The sequence below is a fragment of the Patagioenas fasciata genome, chromosome 16 (genome assembly GCF_037038585.1).
Source record: "Patagioenas fasciata isolate bPatFas1 chromosome 16, bPatFas1.hap1, whole genome shotgun sequence".
NCBI lineage: Eukaryota > Metazoa > Chordata > Aves > Columbiformes > Columbidae > Patagioenas > Patagioenas fasciata.
In genome coordinates this window covers 15495683-15514334 of record NC_092535.1, presented here as the reverse complement: position 1 = coordinate 15514334, position 18652 = coordinate 15495683, and the positions used below count along the sequence as shown (strand labels likewise).

The window sequence follows — 18652 nt, the reverse complement described above, 5'->3', positions numbered from 1 at the left end:
CACGAGTGCACGTGGGTGTGTGCCAGGGAGCTGTCACTGCAGGGGAGTGCAGAGGGGACTGGTGCCTGCCAGTGGCTGCCTTGGAGCTGGGAGATGCTGCAGGGCTGCTTCAGCCACCGCCGGCACAGAGATCTCTCTCTTCTAGGGCAGACTGGGGGACACCCAGGATGAAATCAGAAGTCGAGGCTGCTTTTTGTGAAAGGGTCCTGTGGCCCTGCTACAGGGGCACAGGCAGCTGGGAGGAGAAGTTCTCGCTGGAGTGCCTGTTTCTGTCCCCAGCGCTCGTTGCCGTCTCCTGGCTGGAGGCTGGGGAAGACAGCACTGCTCTGACCTGTGGCACTGGCATTGTCCTGGTGGGAGGGACACTTTTAAGGACTGGCAACTTTGCTTAAAAATGCAAATTTTGAGGTTGTTTAAAGGCAGAAATCCTGGAGCCTTTGCCAGGGTGACCTTTACACTTGCTGCTGATGAGTGGGCAGATGGGTTTTCATTGGCATCAGCTCAGAGCTGTCCGTGCAGAGTGGACCCAGGTCCTGCCTCCCTGGGTCTCGGCTGTGCAGGACTGATGACCATAAAGATATGGCTGCCTGGATGAGTGTACACACCGAGGCAGCTGTCGGTGGGGGTGTCTGACCCCCTGCCCGTGGCACAGGCAGCAGGACCTTTGATCTGTATTCTCCTGCAGCCCTGACTGTCGCATTAGAAGCAAAATTTGTCACAAAGCTGTGGAAAGATGGGTTGTCACAAAGATGAATGCCCTCCCAAAGAAGAAAAGGAGCAGAGAACCCCAAGGACTGCAGGGGTTCGTTGGGCACAGGAGTGGCTTGCACAGGCCCCAGCAGGGTTGTTCTTCCTGTAGTGTTGGCCAAGCAAAACCGGCATACAGGCACAAACCCGGCTGCGGGCACAAACCCGGCTGCGGGCTCGCTGGCAGCTTGGTGAGCAGACCAATACCTCTCACCGGGTGTGGGTAAGGATGAGGTTTCTGTTGTGGTGCAGAGGATGGAGTCGACTTTTTAGAGAGCTGCAGCTCTCTAAAAAAGCCACCTGGGGCATAGGGGAGAGGGTTTAGTGTTTGGTACTACATTTTTTCTTTCTTTCTCACAGGCCCCATAGGAATAGTTGTTTCTTGCCTGCATACTTAATTAAAGCCTAATTCAGTAAAAATCAAAAAAGGGAGTCCAACTGTTCAGTGGGACACTGTGGCAGGTGCCATGGGTGAACCTCTGCCTTCGAAACCTGGGTTGGTAGGAGGGAGGAGACCCAGGAAGAGTGACTGCAACTTCTGGAAAAGCTCCGCAGGGCAGCAGGAGCCCGGGGTTGCAGCTGGAGGCAGCAAGTTGCTGGGGCTGTGCCGCTTGGTGTCCTGGGCTGCCGTGGGAAAGTTGCACCAGTAAATGGATGCCATGGAGGAGGGAGATGGGAGCTGCCAGGCTGCAAGGCTGTAAATAGCAGCAAAACACAAGTGGGAAGGGTTGTTCTTCCATTGCCATGGGTGACCCTGGGCCTCACTGCGAAGGGAAATTCAGGGGAACTCAAAGGACCAGATAACGAGGCAGTTCTCCATCCCTGCACGTGGCTTGGGCTTTTTGTGGCTCTCATTTGTCATGCTGTGCTTCCAGACCCAGCTGCCACATCCGCCAGCAGGGAGGGTGTTGGGAAGGAGCTTGTCCCACGGGCAGCAGCGGCCACTGTGAGCTCTGAAGCTCATTTGTCCCAGGTTGCTGCTCTGGGCTGGAGGTGCCTGGGCTGGCTGGACTCTTCTCTGGTTTGGCATCACTGCTTCCTGGTGTGATGGGGGATGAGCCAGGTGAGCACTGGGTACCTCTGGCCCATGGGATCTGCTGCCTGAACCGCACTGACTCAGCTCAACTGTGCCCTGTCCCCGCAGCCCTGAGGCCACCTGGGTGTCCCCAAAGCTGTGCTGCCGAGTGAGGGGGCTGTGCTCAAAGGCAGCCCAGCACCTTTTGGTGGTTGCCTGAAGGCCAGGGCTACCCCGATCCTCCCCAGTGCTCCCTGCCTGTGCCTGCCGGGTCTCCAGGAGCACAGGGGAGCCGGCCATCAGCCTCTCTGTGTCTCTCCCACAGAAGCATGCTCGAGGCCAGGTCCTCTTTGACCTGGTGTGTGAGCACCTCAACCTCCTGGAGAAGGACTACTTTGGCCTCACCTTCTGTGACTCAGACAGCCAGAAGGTGAGTATGGGGGGGTCCCTCTGCAGCTGTCCCATTTGCGGAGGGGGAACCTCCCTGACCTACCGTCTCCTCATTGCAGAACTGGCTGGACCCCTCCAAGGAGATCAAGAAGCAGATCCGCAGTAAGTGCCCAGGGAAGGTCCATCCTTCCCAGCCCTGGGGTGTCTCCTGGAGCTCCTGGATGGCTCAGCTGTGGCTGTCCTCCAACAGGTCCCCTCCTCACCTGCCCTGGAGGGGACCTTTGGCAGCTGGCCTGGGGACAGGGATTCTGTTTGTTTGGCTGCCTGTTACCCCCTCTCCTCTTACTCCTGAGAGGCGTGGGGGGCTAAGGACACTGTCTGTGCCACAAGAGAGCTGACTGAGACCTGGTGCCTCTCTGGGCACCATCCCTACCTGCCCTGAACAGCGAGGACAGGGATAGGGGGCTTTCGAGGACAGGGATAGGGGGCTTTCTGGGACAGGTCCTGAGATGGCTTTGCCCATGATGTTGCCTCGCTGGGGCAGCAGCAGCTATGCTGCCCAAGGTGTCTCCTGCTGGGACATGTGAAACTTTTGTTGTAACACTGGTAGTCACACTGAGCTGATGGCTCCTGATGTTGTGATGCTTTTCTCTCCCCGAGTCGTGCTGGTGTCTCAATGGCTGTTCTCTTGGCAGCTTCTGGACCCCCCCTTGTCCTTACCTTGTCCTGGGCTTGGGGGAGTCATGGGACCCTCAGTGTACACCTGTACCCCTCAGTGTACACCTGTACCCCTCAGTGTACACCCTCCTGCACACCTGCATGCGGCTGGCGTGTGTGCTGCCCTTCCCGCTCTCTCCTTTCCCTAGGCGGGCCCTGGAACTTTGCCTTCACTGTGAAGTTTTACCCTCCAGACCCTGCCCAGCTCACGGAGGACATCACAAGGTGAGGACCCCATCTGGGAGTGTGTGGAGGGGCAGGGCTCAGGCACGACATGGGCAGCTGGGGGTTGTCTGGGGGTTCACTGCCCTCCTGCTGCATGTGACATCATGCAGAGCAGGGCCAGGAAGGTGGCCATGGGAGGTGGCAGTCCCTGAAGGTGGGGTGCACACTCCCAGGGAGCCTCAGCCTGCTCCAGGGGGCACAGGCCTCTGCCCTGCTCTCACCCTCTGCCCCCTCCTGCAGATACTACCTGTGCCTGCAGCTCCGTGCAGACATCATCACGGGGCGCCTGCCATGCTCCTTTGTCACACATGCCCTGCTGGGCTCCTACGCTGTGCAGGCCGAGCTGGGTGACTATGATGCTGAGGAGCATGTGGGCAACTACGTCAGTGAGCTCCGCTTCGCCCCCAACCAGACGCGCGAACTGGAGGAGCGCATCATGGAGTTGCACAAGACCTACCGGTGAGCCCCCGGAGAGGATCGGCTGGTGACGAAGAAGGTGCCAGACATCTGGCCCATGCCCAGTGGGGCACCTCTCCATGTGCCCCCCTCTCTGTCTCCCTGCAGGGGAATGACCCCCGGAGAAGCGGAGATCCACTTCCTGGAGAATGCCAAGAAGCTCTCCATGTATGGGGTAGACCTGCACCACGCCAAGGTATGGAGCTGTGGGGCTGCCAGAACGATGGCCAGTGCTGCCCCATCCTGCCCCGCTGCCTGCACACCCTCCCTGCCCAGCTGGCTCTGTGTGGCCCGTGTTGGACAAGAGGACCTCCAGAGATGCAACCTCAGCCGCTCTGTGATTCAGTGATGTCTCTATCAGCCAGTGCCCCGTGGCAGAGCACTGAGCAGGAGGGAGCGTGGCGCTGCTGGCCGGGCAGGTTCTTACTGGGCAGCTGAGCAGTACCCTCCTGTCCCTCTTGCCTCCTCCAGGACTCAGAGGGTATCGACATCATGCTGGGTGTCTGCGCCAATGGCCTCCTCATCTACAGGGACCGGCTGAGGATCAACCGCTTTGCCTGGCCCAAGATCCTCAAAATTTCCTATAAGAGGAGCAACTTCTACATCAAGATCCGCCCGGGTGAGGTGGGTGCCATGCACCAGCGTGGCCCCAGGGCATGACAGAGTGCCTGCTCTGCTGGACTGGGCCTGGCTGGTGGGGAGGTGCTGCCTGGCTCCAGCCTCTGCCCCAAGGGTCCCGAGTTAATGAGCATGTCTCCTGATGTATATGGAGGCTTCCCGAAAATGTGTTCATGTCTGTGCTCTCATTTTCTGACTGGCAATGTGACTTCAGCAGGCTGGGGACACCCCAGACTCCTTTTCACACCAGTCAGATGCTGTGATTCTGCTGGCGTAGGGCCGTCACCCAGGAAGCGGGGTTGAGGGCCATTTTTGATGTGTCTTCCATGCTTCACAAAAAAACATCAGCAGTCTTTTTTGTTCATTTTCCAACTTCATTTTCTCTCTTTTCACTTTTATGTGCACTGATGGGAGAATGCATTTCCACCCACATCTTCCAGCAGGCAGGAGGGCAAGGACAGTGCAACTAAAAATGAGCTGTGAAAGGTTTTTGTTTCTTGAGGGAATTTATCTTGCACTGAAAAGCCATTTACAGTTGAGGAAGGTGTTTAGGCCAAAAGTGTGGGGGTGTGATCCCACCACCCAGTGGGGCTGGACACAGACCTTTCCAGCACTGCTTTGAAGAATTTTTTTTGCATGGTCATGGCTCCTGCCAGGGGAGCCTGAGGACCTTGACGTAGGAGGCTGCATCCCATCACGTCCTCCAGGGCAGGATCTGCCTGTAACGGCATGTTTCTGTCTCCCCCAAGTATGAACAGTTTGAGAGCACCATTGGCTTCAAGCTGCCCAACCACCGCTCTGCCAAACGTCTCTGGAAGGTCTGCATAGAGCATCACACCTTCTTCAGGTGAGTAGACCTTCTTCAGGCCTTCCTTCTCGGAGACAGACACGCTCCTACATCTGTCACAGTGCGTACATGTGGGAGGCAGTGCCGGGGGGCATGGCTGAGGCTCACTGGTGGCACTCCATCTCTCTCACCCCTAGGCTGGTGTCCCCAGAGCCACCGCCCAAGGGCTTCCTGGTGATGGGCTCCAAGTTTCGCTACAGCGGGCGGACACAGGCGCAGACACGGCAGGCCAGCGCCCTCATCGACCGCCCGGCTCCCTTCTTTGAGCGCTCCTCCAGCAAACGGTACACCATGTCTCGCAGCCTTGACGGAGGTATGCCCCAAATTGGGGAGGCGGGGGAGATTGGTCTGCTGGCGGATGCAAGGGGGTGCTGTTCAGCTCATCTCTGCGAGCTGTTTGGCTCATTTGGCAGGGTTACAGCAGCCATCAGGCTTCCTTCCGGAGGCTGTCCCCAGCCGCATCCCCGTGGCAGAGCGTCTGCCTCCACCTCGAGTGGTAGCTCAGACTGCGCATGATCAGGGGGATGTGGCAGGGCTGGGTCAGGCAGATTGGGGATGAGGGTCCCCCCGGCATCCTGTGCCTTGGGACCCCTGGGAGCAGCTGTTCCTGCTGCAGCGTGTTCAGGGTTCCTCTGTCCCCAGGTCTGAGCACGCAGGGTGGGGGGCAGGAGATGGGGGTTGGGGGTGGCAGGGCTGGGGTGACCCAGGCTCTCCCCCATGGGCAGAGTTCTCGCGCCCAGCCTCCGTCAGCGAGAACCACGACGCTGAGGGTGAGAAGCAGGATGAGGATGGTGAGTTTGGCAGCAGGAGACGGTCCGAGATAGAGGACGAGGAGGTGACCACCCCGACGAAAATCAAGGAGCTGAAGGTACAGACGAGGCGGGCAGAAGAAGGCAGAGGTGGATGTGTAGGCTGGCTCACACCTGGAGAGAGCAGGCAGGGGACCGGCACGGACAGCAGGGCTGGGCTGTGGGCAGGAAGGGTCACCTCAGGATACAGTCTCCTGCAGCCCTTTCTCTGCCAGATGTGCCCCAGGCTGGTGGGACCCCTGGGACATGGCTCTTGGCCTCACCGGTGGAAGTGGGGCTGTCACAGGGGTGTGACTCAGCTCTGATTCCCCAGCACCCTCCAGGTGGTCCCAAGGCCCATCCCCAAGCAGAGCTGGACCTGGGAGGAGCAGCCCTGCTCTAGGACAGGGATGGGGATGGGGACAGGACAGGCACACCAGTGCCCACTCGTGCCCACCACTCCCTAGGCACAGCCCATCCACTCCCTACCCCTGTCCCCCAGGCTTGGCCCAGAGACACCCCAGCCCATTTCAGCCCCACACTGTGAGGGGAGGGGGGGTCCCATCCTTCTGTGCCTACCAGTCCATCAGCTTAACTGTGATGTTTGTGACAAGTTCCCTCAACTGACCCTGCTGGTTACTTTTAACCCTCTCTTTGCTGCCAGCCGGAGCACGAAACAACCCCCAGGCACAAGCAGGAGGTATTCTCTGTCTGGAGTATCTTAGTCCTCATCGGTGCATCATATTGTCCATCCTTCCCAAAGCAACACTGTGTGTCACCCTATTTACTGGAATACAAGATGCACCAGGGCGGGGGGTTGGATGCTAGAGAAGCCCGATGATCAGACAGCTGGGGATCTGCCCCAGCACTCACACAGCATCTTCTATCCCACTAAGTAAGGTAGTCGTAATCATACATGTGAGCAAGAGCTCTCCCAAGGCACAACGGGCAGGGTCCCATGCCGAGTCCTTGGCCCGTTGGGAAGACCTGGCTTCTGCTCGTGTTACTGACTGCCATGTCCTCGCCTCGCGTCTCCTCTCCATCCAGCCCTGCAGCCCAGCTCTCCTGTGGAGGCTGGTCCCTTTGCTCCCACTGGCACATCGACCCATGCTCTGCTTTGGCCTGACCTGAGCTGCCTGTCCCCTGCCCGAGAGCTCTGCTCCCCCGCAGCCCCTGCTCCCGCAGCAGGGCTCCCCTGCACCCAGAGCCACGCTGGAGCTCCTTGCAGAGGGAAGGAGCCTCTGAGCTGCCTTCAGCGCCCGCTCAGCTGCCTGTGGGGCAGCACTGGCACCCACCCCTGCACCTGCCCGGCCTAAGAGCTGTCAGAGAGAAGAGGGAGGCTGGGCCCTCCCCTGCACAAACTGCTGTGTCTGCATCAGGAGCGATTCATCGCATTCACAGCTGCTCCCTGGGGTTTTGCCTCCGCCTGCAGTGGGATGTAGATCCTCGCTGGAGCTGTCGAAGGGGACAAACGTGGCCAGGCGATGGGGTTTGCCACACTGCCGCCACACAGCACTTCACCGACCCCCTCAGCACTGCAGGGCAGACCCCACTGGGGAGTTGAGCTCTGCTGCCCCCCACCCACCTCATTGCTTCCCCACTGCATGTGCATGTGCTGCTCTCCTGGCACACCCTGAACCCAGAGGTGGGCAAACCATGAAGCACTTCTCCACTGCTCAGACACATGAGTCTATGGGGGGACTTTTTCCATGAGCTGCACTGAGTCATCAGGATCTGGAAAATTTGGTAGAGTTTTTCACAGGACTCTTGGGTCTCTGAGCTGTTGCTGAGGAGAAATACCAGGGAGGTATTTTAGGTGACTCCTTTCGAACCTCCAAGCAGGTTTGAGTTTGAGGTTGAAGCAGAAGCCAGGGTTCTTGCTCTTGCTGGTTCTTGCTCTGAGCCAGTTTGCCCACCTCTGTGGCAGGACAAGGGGAGCCACCCTGGTGCCTGCATCATCACAAGATGATGCTCTAATGCCTAAACCTCACCTTGTACTTGAGCATTCTGAGCTGTCCTCTCTCCATAGCAGGCCAGACCCCACCCAACCCCAGGCTGCTGGTGGCATCAGGCTGGTCTGTAGTGGTCTGGGCTTGGATCCATGCTGGACATCTCTGAGCAGCCCTTGTCCTCCTGCCCTTTGACTCTGGGAAGGAGGTCCTTTGGGAATGCCTGTTTCCTGCCCTGCTGGGACAGAGGCTCAGGCACAAGAGAGCAGCAGAGGAAGCTGCTGGTTATTTCCAGTGGGGCCCGATCCATTGCTGATCCCAAGGGAGACCCCACTATCTTCCTTTGGGTGGCTTAGCTTGTCCCCAGCAGTCCCTGCTGGAGATGCCTGAGGGGCATGCTGTACCCTTCGTGGGGGAAGCCCGACACGCATGTTCAGCCATGTGCTGCCTTTTTGCTGCTACCTGCAACGGTCCCAGTGAGGACTGCAGACCAGGGTGCTCTGACACACCATTCATTTGGCTCTTGAGACCCTGAACTCAAGCCCTTTGTGAAGCAAACCCTCCCAGTGCCCCTATTCATCTCTTGCTTTGACTAGTACTTTAATCATCATTATCTTCCTCTCTCCTTCCTCAAGTTTTTAGACAAGCCAGAAGATGTTTTGCTGAAGCATCAGGCCAGCATCAATGAGCTGAAACGGACCCTGAAGGAGCCCAACAGCAAGCTGGTTCACAGGGACCGGGACAGGAGGCTGCCTTCCTCACCAGCCTCTTCCTCACCCAAGCATGAGGATGAAACACCAAAGGGAACCCCAGAAAAGGCCAGCGAGGTTTGTTCTACTGCTTCTCTTTATAGAGGGGATCAGGTTGTTCATGGGGAGGTGTTCCTCAGCTGTTGGGCTCTGAATCTCTGTATCCTGTGCCACCCTGGGGGAACATGGTAGAAATTAAATGAAGAGGACATGAGGTGGAAGCAGGGGGCCTTTGACCAGGCCGGCATCTCTAAGTTTTGTAACGAGCTAACCATGTGCACACTGCTGGTAGTGATCTCCCCGTGTGCCCAGGTGCTGCATGGGGTTGAATTCTCGTCCTCCAGAGTGCTGTGTTTTGGGAGTACCCGAGAGCTGGGCTGTGGCTGTGTTGGTCCACGAGGTGGGAGTTTCCTCTCCCCTTGTACCAGCAGAGCTGCTGCATGGCGGTGCCTTGTCAGCTCTTGCCAGAGCAGAGCAGAACCAGGTGCCTGTACAGAGGTGTCCGAGAATCTGGGTGGTGGGAGTAGGTGAAGGAGTGAGTAGTGCTGCAGCGGCATCCTGCACGCGTGTCCTTTTCTCCTGGCGTTTTGCCTGCTGGCTTTGCAGTGGGACAGCAAGTGTGAAAGGAAGGTGCATGGAGAGCTGGAACTAGGGGTGCCAGGACGTGGAGAATCCCTGGAGCTGTGTGAGGGGCATGGATGTGGCACCACTAGGTGCTCTTTGGTCCCAGATTCCTGGCTGGCTTGATAAAGGCAGTGCGTGGCAAGGGCATCCCCGCTGCCAGCCTGGGTGCCCTCTCCCTGCCAGGGACCCCCCAGCTTGCTCTCCCCTCCATGATGTTCTCTGCCCCAAGGAGGCTCTGAAGCCGGTCCTGTGCCTGCACTGGTGGCCATGGCTGCAGGCAGGGGGGTGCCACACGTGGGGCCCGCTTTGCCCTGGCTCCCTCCTGGGGCAGTCTTGCAGAGCACATGAGGACATGGGGCTGGGCTGTGAGGCAGCTGGGCCAGGTGCTGTCTGCGGGGGTTTGTGATGTGCCCGTGTGCTGCTGGTCCAGCACTGACCGTGGACCTGAGGCTGCAGGGTGGCTTGGGCAGAGGCGAACTCACAGCCCTGCACCAAAGCACTGAGCTGGGAAGAGGGACCAAACGCCACATCTCTTTTAACAGCAAATATATAAAGCGCAGACGTGTAAATGGAGCATCTAGAGCTGGCGTAGCTGTGACCTCTGTTCTTCCATCCATCCTTCAATCCACCCACCCACCTGCCTGCCTTTTGTTCTTTCATTCCTTCTCATGTGCTCTCTCTCTCTCTCTGTGTCTTTCTGTCTCTTTCTCTCTTTCCCTGTGGGTGCTGGGGTTTCCGTGCTGGCACAGACGATGGAAGAGGACACCCTAGACGATTTTGCATCTGAGCATGGAGCTTCCCTAAGCATGGAGTCTTTCACGCAGAAAAGCCTTGTCTCTTCTCCTGAGGTTCTCACCATCCTACTTCTCTCCCCACCCCCCCCATCACAGTTTTGCCCCCATGGGGCCCTCCAGCCTACCGAGGTGGCTCCTGCCCTCTGAGCAGAGCTGTTTGCTGGCCCCACTGGGTGGGCCCCCTCTCCAGTGATGGGCAGGATCACTCACCAGGCCAGGGCTGTTGCTGAAATCTGCTCCCCTCACTGTTTGTTCAGGGCTGTGAGACAGGGTTCTGGGAGAGACCTTCCAGTGGAGCCCTGCTGTGCCCCCCGGGCTGGCTCTGGGGGTGAGGGCGCTGTGCTGGAGGCCAGTGCTGGTGCAGAGGCATTCCGCGGGTGTCTGCTCCAGGTGCAGGCAGGCAGGCAGCTACAAGCTGTCTTTAGCAATCCTGTGTGCTTTCCTTTTACTTTGGGTACAGTTACAGTTCCCCAGGCCCAGGCACCCTGAAATAGGGCATCTCTGGAGGCATCAGAAATGTTGGACTTATGCCTGTGCAAAACAGGGTCGTTCTGCCTTCACTGTACTTGCACAGTGCCCATGGATGAGGAATATGGGCTCTCGGCACTGCTTGCATGCAGTTTTTGTCTCACATGACGGTGGTTGTTTCCCAGGATAGCCAGAAGAAGATACCATTGAGCAGAAGAAAACTTGTCTTTGAGATCTGCTTCTGGTGTGGTTGGTCCCAGCCAGGCTGCAGCATGGTGCCCAGTGGTGCTGGGGTGCACGTCCTGCCCGAGTGCCCCCAGGGAAGGCAGCGGAGCAGGAGCAGTGTGGGGCAGGGGGGCAGGCGAGGCAGGGGCAGGCATGAGGCCAGTCCCACTCTCACTCTTCGGCGTCTCCATCAGTCAGCGCAGAAGTTGTTAGTGCTGGCAGGCTGTGCCCTGAGCCTGGGCTGGCTGGAGCACGTGTCCCAGGAGGCACTATGGGTGTGAGAGCCTGGGCACAGCCTCGGGCTCCAACAAGGGTACAGGCACCTTCAGGGAAGCTTGGGCTCTGCAGCAGCATCTCCTGGTCCACACTGGCACTATCTAGGAGCTAGTGGACAGAAAGAGCAGAAATTAGGTACACACATCTCTTGATTCGGAGTCTTGTCCTGCGCCCTCTGGAGACCTCGGGGTGCCAGGGCTGCACTCAGGTGTGGGTGCTGAGTTGGCCTTGCTGGTGATTTCTCTCCAGGCATTAGTGGCTGAGACTCAGCAGTTGATAGGTGGGAACTTGTCCTCTCCTGGCCTGTGGTCACCATGAGGAATTTGTAGCCCCAAGAGTGTAATGGCATGTGGACAGCACATCTGCAGAGCTTGTAGCTCTCATCACGCTCAGCTAGAAAGTCCTCAGTGTCCATGGGCTTCAAACACACTGAAGTTGTGTTATCTGTCATCCCCAGCTATTCGCATCTCTACCCACTGCTCCATCCCTCAGTCCCCACTCCTGCTGGAGGACCAGAATGCAGGGCTGGAACGTGCTGGGAGTCTCTATAGCTTTGAGTGGAAAAGTGTTGTCTCAAAGTCGCGGATCACTCATTCTCCCCTCCTTGTCGTGAGGCTCATGCTTTTCCCTCAGGTGAGCTGTGGGCTGTGTCTCCCCAAGGATCAAAGAAGAATGGCAGGGACCCTGCAGGATGCCAAAGGGAGAGACCTCCTGCCTGCCCTGGGCTCTGCTGAGGTTGCAGGCTTTGTTGGCAAGGGCAGAAAGCTGCCTCTGCTCCATGTTCTCATTTCTTTTCTTTCTACCAGCTCGCTCTCTCTCGTGTTATGTAGGCCACAGTCAGAATCACCTTCCAAATGCTCCTGTTCCTAGAGCAGATGTGTTGAGGGGGGAGGCGTGAAAGGGAGCTATGCCTTGGGAAGTCAAAGTTGCTCCATGGATGGACCCTTCCCTGCGTCATCACTTCTTAGACTCAGCTTCTGCCTTGGAGCCTGTCCTGCCAGTCCGTCCTGCCAGTCTTCTGACCTCCAGAGCTCCAGAAATTCTCTCCTGCAGGACATACCCAAATATCCAGATATTTACTCCGAACATCCCTGAGAGTCCTCAGGCTGTGGAGACACAAGTGCTGCCTTGAGCTGTGGAAGCAGAGCTGCGGCCAGAGCTGGCACTGAGCCCTTGGGAGCAGAGTTCTGATCACATCACAGAGTAGCTGGCTGTTCCCTTGGAGTGGGCTGTGCTCATCCCAACGAAGTTTGAGGAGAAGGAAGCTGGATTGGAAGTAAATCCGGAGCTTTCCGGTTTTCCTTACTGGTTAAGAAGTGCTGCCATGGGTGAACACATTATTCCAGGCTTCAGAAGACTTGTCATAAGGCTTTTTAAACTACAACATGTATCTCAGGCCTTAACTCAGAGAAGGAGCCTGAAGAAACTCTTTATTTTTGTCTAGAGAAGGTCTCCTCTGAAGGATTCTGGTTTGCAGCCAGAGAAGGGGGATGAGAGGGCCTTACTGAAAAGATTCGTACATGTGCTCACAACCTGTCCATCCTTGACTTGGCTGCAGAAAGGGTTCAGCAATGAGACTGCAGTGCAGGAGCAGAAGAGAAGCTGCTGTACCCTCAGGAACCTAAGCAATCTCCTGGTTGAATCGCTCACAAGCATCGCTACTGAGTGGGAAGACTGGTGTTGAAGGAATGCAGAGGTCACCCTGGGCTTGCTACAGGCCCAGCACAGCTGCTGAGTTAGTGATAATGTCGCTTCCATGGGTCAAACCCAGCTGTGAAAGACCGAGGTGCAACTGGGGCTCCTGGCAGTCACCGACCGCCTCTGTTTGGTTTCTGTGGACTAGGAAGAAATAAAACCTGTCTCAGAGGCAAGTGCAGAGGAAGGGGCCTGGAGAGGAGATGGTGCATACGAGCGCAGGGTAAAGGGATACTGGAGAGGCCTGTGCGAGTGATGCTGTAGGGAGCTGGCATGGGACAGGTCTCCTGAAGACGTGGCTCATCCGGCGCGGCTGCACAGGCCTGCCTGGCTGCGGCAGGGGCAGGTGCTGTGGCAGATCCCTGGCAAGGATCCGACTTCCATCTGTGGAGGATGGTGGCCTCACTGCCATGAGTGTGGCATGGCTCGCAATGCCCGTGTGCCGCCCTGGGGGCTATCCTGGCAGTGCCAAGAGCCTGCACCTATCTCTGCCCTCAGGGTTTTTCAGGAGGCAGCCACGCTTTTGCCAGGGCCTGGGGAAGGGCAGCGGGCGGGAGGTCTGCTGCCTGCCTGGGTGCTGCCAGGGCAGGGCCTGGAGCACTGTGCCGGGGCGGCTTTGCTTTCTTTGGCACCTGGTGAAGAAGGCAGGAGCTGGGAGGTGGCATTTTTCTGACAGGGGTTTTCACTGATTTCTCCTCCTTGTGGAAGCCTTTTCACTAGTGATTGGTTTTCCTTCTTTCCTCTAATTTCACATTCTTTTCCCTTCCCTCTCACTCTGCTTCTCTCTGCCCCTGTTTCCCCTTATTCAATCTCAGTTATTAGGTTTCCATTTCAGGTGCAACTGCTGCAAACATTCACCCTGACACCCCCATGTGAGGCATGGCTCACATTTTCAGGGATTATTTTTCCTAGCTTGAGTGGGGAGCGGGAGTGCATCGTCTGGGGCCGGAGTGCACCCCGGTGCCACGGGTCAGTCTTGCCCAGGCTGCAGCAGTGACGCTGCCCCTGCGCCCGGCTGGTGCTCAGGCAGCCTGTGCTGCAGGCACAGCCGGCCCTTGGGGAACCTGCAGGACCGTGCCCGAGCATCACCCTTTGGTGTGTGCTGCCTGCAGTAGGATGCCTGGGGAGGCTGCTGGGCTTCCTCTTGGGTGAAAATGTGTTCCTGCTGCTGTGTTCTCATTGGTGATTTTCTACCTTCTGTTCCAGAAGTTCTTGAATTTTAGCAGTGCTTTGTTCTTGACACTTGGGAAGTCTTTAGCTGTCTTGCATGACAGACATGTGAATGTACAAAGTGTATGTAGTAACAGTAATGTCGGATCCTTCCCTGCACAGCAGCACAGAGACACTGTGTGGAATATCACATACCCACTGTGTCCTTGCTGCGGGATGCTCAGCAACCTTTGCTTGGTCCTTATTGCAGTGCCCATAGCTGTCTCAGCTGCCAAGCCTGTGGTCTTCTCTTGCATTTCACAGGTAACCTTTTACAGGTTACATTTTCTGAACTGCTTGGTTTCAGCATTGCTAAAAACCTCTGCTAAGTAATTGCTTCTGATGAGATTTCCCTGGAGAGCTGGGCAGGAAGGATGGACTTTGGAGTGAAACTGAGCTGCAGCATCTGGCAGGAAGGGGAAAGGGCCTTCCTGATGCCCAAAGGTGGTTTCTTTCCTTGATCATGCTCCCAGCAGTCTGACATAGTCTTAGGGGACGTGGATGAAGCTGAAGAGTGAAGCCATTCAAAACACAGGCTGTTGCCTGCAATGAAACCTCACCCTTTGCTCATAGAGATTGCTTGGGGCAGCTTAAAACAGGAGTCAGACGAGGAGTCCCAGGTGGGTTTAACCGGCGGTGTTCCCCGGCCTCAGAGAGATGCCCTGATGGCTGTTAGTGTGTCTGCTGGGAATATTGCTCCCACTTCTGTAATTCCAAGAAAGCTGCAATGTTGCAGGTATGTCAGTGAGCCACTGCCCAGAGCAAAACATGGTCCCTGGGGAGAACAGAGGGACTCAGTCCCTGTTACGGCATCAGGCCCCTTATTTTCAGTCCCTTCTCTCCATCGGTGAGTTGCCTGGCTCTTTGTATAGACCCTGTCTCAACTTTTGCTCGAGTAATAATAATAATTTAGTCAGCCCTGTCTGAGGCAGGTCAGCTTTCTGTTACTCATGACAGCAGTCATCAGCAGTTAGGTAATGTTTGATGCTAACTCTTCTTGCTCCAATTGCAATGCAGGGCTCGGAGCACTGGGTATTTATAGAGAGAGAAAGTCCTAGGCTGGAAATGGTAGCTCTAAAGAAAGTTCTGGGAGTCAAGAAAGAAGAAGCACGTGCAGGTACCTCAGAGGTGGAAATGAGTGCGAGCGTATCGAAAGTGGAGGTGGCAGTAGGTAAAGCCAAGGAAGTGGCAGGCCAGCAAGAGCCAGCAGCTGCAGCCCTGGATACCCGGACGAGAGCAAAAATGATCGCTAGTCCAGAGGATTTTGAATCTGTCTGGGAGGATGAGATCTATGAGAAGGAAACCAGGGGGGAGCCCAGCCAGGAGGCAGAGTGCCTGCCAGCTGAGAGCTCAGAGAAAGAGCCCCAAGGGCAGAGTGAGAAAGCAACTGCCAGTGAGCCAGGTCTGCCCAAGCCATGTCAGCAGCCTGAAGAGAGGCAAAGGGCCAAGATTTTGGGGCCAGAGCCTCCCCAGGGAGAAAGCAAAGCGGTCTCCAAGGCGCATGCTTCTGTAGCCCCCAGGATGCAGGAGGCCAGAGTGCCAGCCACAGACCTTGTTAAAATTAAAGTGAAGGCTGGTGACGACAGCTCAGAGACTTCTGCAACCCAGAGGATCATCTACTTAGGAGGTCCAGAGGGAGAGGAGAAGGACAGTAAAACACACCTGCTCTTGGAGACCGGTGGGCAGCTTGGCTTGGAGGAGAGACCAGAAGCCACCACAAACACATCTGAGGAGAGATCTGGGCATGTGGCACCTGTCGCAGAAGGGTTCCAACCCCCTTCCTCAGCAGGCCAGCAACAGAAGACAGTGTCTGGAAAATCTGCTGAAGCACTGGAGCAGCCCGGGACAGGCTGTGATGGGACCAGCATGGTGGGACGTCCCACCCTGAGGCTGGAGGGTGGGCTGCCCCTACAGCAAGAGAAAACATCTGCTGGGTTGACAGACTGTGAAGAAGCCAAGGTAGGTTCCAGAGAGCTGGGACCAGATGAGATGGAGCTGCAAAGCCCAATGAGAGGCTTGAAGTTGCGTGGCCTGGCAGGAGATGGCCATGGGGCTGAGGAGCACAGAGGGAAGCCAGTACAGAGCCCAGACATCTCTGTGGTGATGGAGGGGCTCTCAGGGGGGACTGGAGCAGACAGCAACAAGGAGGAAAGTGCCAGAGTGGTTCTTCAGATGGAAGAGATACAGACCAAGTCACCTCCATCAGCTGTGTCTCAGCAAGGCCACCCTCACACCACTGCGGGGTCGATAGGGGATAAGCCCAGCACTCCTGCCCATACGCCCTGTCCACAGCAATCCGGTGCTGTCCCTGCAGAGCTGGCTCCAGGCACTGAGCCTGAGGGCAGAGACCCATCCAGGGGCACCAGCCCTGTAAGACATGTGGGCTCACCCAAGGACATAAACCCCTCAGCGGAGGTGGCACGCAAGGAGGCAAGCCCTGTAGTGGGCAAAGGAGCAGCCAAAGACGTGATCCCTGTAGCAGATGTGGCAATACCCCAGGGCACCAATCCTGAATCTGATGAACGACCCCAAGACATGGGCTTTGCTATGTGGAAACTACATCAATATGCAAGTCCTGTTGCAGAAGGACCACCCCAAAACACAGATGCTGCGGGAGGGCCAATCCAGGTCAGAGACCTGGCCACGGGAGAGGTGGCCCAGGGCATGGACTCTGTCACGGTGAGAGCAGCTCAGAGGGAGAAGCCCATCATAAAAGAGCTCTCCCAGGATGTAAGGCCCGCATCAGGGAAGCTGACCAGAGATGAAGGCTGTGGGATGGAAGAATTGTCCCATGACAAAAGCCCATGCATGGAAGAGCTATCATCTCCCAAGCCAGAAGAATCAGAAAAACAGACTGAGGCCATGATAAGAGATGTGCCCCAAGAGAGTCCCAGGGCTGGAGGGCTGCTCCACACTGCAGATCCCAAAGCGCAAGAGCCACCCTGGGACCTGGAGTTTAGTGTGGGACAAGATCTCCAGGGCAGGAGCCCTGCAGTAGGAGAAACCACCAGGGATAGTGACCTTGCTTTGGAGCAGCCACTGCAGGATAAGTCTCCTCCCAAAGAAGCTGACAACGTCCTGCAATCTCACTCCCCTGTAGCGGGATTGTGTCAAGGAAGCAAGACGTACCAGCTCTCTGCCTTGATCTGTGAGGGTGGGGAAGAGCTGCAAGTGAGCAGTGGGACACATCAAATAGAGTCTGGGTTGTTGACATGTGTTACTGGGAGGACAGGAGCTGTGTCCCAGGAGAATGGAGATGTCACTGTGGCCCCAGGTGGCTGGCACGAAAGCAAGAGCTACAGGAAAACCTCAATGGCCTCTAAAATTAAGATGTTCGAGCAAAGCGAAACAGGGCAAAGGGCAGCCCAGGAAGGACAAGAATGTGTGCCTGAAGCTGAGACATCAGCAAAATCAAAAGGGAAGACAGGTCAGGCACAGGACATGCTTTTGAACACAGGCCTTGCCTCATCACCAGCGGTGCCGGTCACTCCAGTGGGACCTGCGTCCTGTGTGGGCTCCTTGGCCCTCGGGCAAGGGGCTGGTTCAGGAAACACCTCCCAGCCTCGCTCTCTGAAGGAAGATGTTTCTGTTGACCTGGAGCACGAAGGAGAAGACAGTGCTGACCTGGCCTCCCCTGACTCTGGCTGCGAACTCACACTGGCAGAAGCCGTGGTAACTGTCCCAATGAACTGTCCGGATGGAAAGTTCATGCGCATGTTGTGTGGCTCTTTATTATCATGTTCAGTGGCTCCTCACACATCCGTTGACTGACAGCAGTCGCTTTGCATCCCCTGTCCTTTTATGTATGTGTGTGTGGTCAGGCTTATTTGCTGAATGCAGACCCACTGGCCAGTTGGTTCATCAGCTTTTGTTTTGTGATACCACCCCGACATTTTGGCTCCCTGGAGAATGCTGCTCACTAAATCTGAGAGTGGGCACCCAAGCTTCATGTCCAGGAGCAAGAAAGGGAGACGGGGGGGTGGCTGAAGGAGCTGCAACTCTGTCACGGACACGCACACACACCTAGCAGCAGCGTGCCCATGCTTCCAGCTTCGCCCTTGCATTTCTTATGTTGATATCCCTTCTTGCTTAGCTCGCCGGCCTCACCCCCCTACCCCTGTCTTCGGCAAGCTGGTGGCTGGATGATGAAATAGCTTTCTTTGCTCTTGTAAGTGCTAGATCAGCTCCTGTAGAGTTCGTTTCCTTACAACTAACCATTTTCTCTAATCCAGAGCAAATCTCAGGAACCAAGTGGGGAAGAAAAGGATTTATCTGACGCATCAGTAAAATCCAGCCTGAAAGAAGAGAATTTAAAGACTGCTGTTCCAGTGGTCTTCCAGGTCTCAGTGCTGTTTTACTAACTGCTTCTTACTGTAGTGTGAAAGCTCACCTTAACCAGCTGAGGGCTGTGTGCTTCCAGCTCCTCTCCCCATTGCAGAGCTGTTATGTATATATTTATACATACACACACACACACAAACATGTATGCAGGTGTGTTCCTCTTGAGTTCGTTTGACACCCTGTTTCTCATACCTCTCAACCTCCCGGCAGTGCCAAGGGAAGGTTTTGCCGGCACAGCTTGGCCCGTTGCGGGGATGGCTCTGGCTGCCAATACTTGACCCAGAGTCCAGGAGGTGGGTTTCTTCTGCCATCAGTGGGCTTAGGGAGGGAGAACTGCCTAGAGCGAGATGCAAAGCCCAGCATGGGTTTAGATTTCCCACGGCTTCACGGCAAAACATGACGAGGGGAAATGTGCCCTCTGATGGTGGAGTTGAGAGGTATGTCTGTGTCTGGAGAAGGGCTAACAGAGGGAGGTCATCCCTTGGCTCTGATGGTGCTGTCAATTACACTGATCAAACG

At 56.5% G+C, this 18652-nt stretch overlaps 1 protein-coding gene across 11 annotated transcripts in view; it reads left to right on the top strand.

The window, feature by feature from the left end:
* EPB41L1 (erythrocyte membrane protein band 4.1 like 1) overlaps positions 1-18652 on the top strand; it is a 70449-nt gene that overhangs the window by 41138 nt on the left and 10659 nt on the right. For 4 of the 11 annotated variants that reach the window (XM_071815662.1, XM_065850003.2, XM_071815660.1 and 1 more), the window contains 14 exons: positions 2088-2192; positions 2272-2314; positions 3019-3094; positions 3335-3553; positions 3659-3746; positions 4022-4174; positions 4918-5015; positions 5153-5328; positions 5741-5883; positions 6468-6503; positions 8388-8579; positions 9875-9973; positions 14810-17464; positions 18025-18132. In XM_071815662.1, the coding sequence (XP_071671763.1) occupies positions 2088-2192; positions 2272-2314; positions 3019-3094; positions 3335-3553; positions 3659-3746; positions 4022-4174; positions 4918-5015; positions 5153-5328; positions 5741-5883; positions 6468-6503; positions 8388-8579; positions 9875-9973; positions 14810-17464; positions 18025-18132 (4191 nt within the window). The remainder of the gene's footprint in view (positions 1-2087; positions 2193-2271; positions 2315-3018; positions 3095-3334; positions 3554-3658; positions 3747-4021; positions 4175-4917; positions 5016-5152; positions 5329-5740; positions 5884-6467; positions 6504-8387; positions 8580-9874; positions 9974-14809; positions 17465-18024; positions 18133-18652) is intronic. The other 7 variants (XM_071815664.1, XM_065850007.2, XM_065850004.2 and 4 more) reach the window with 6 other exon arrangements.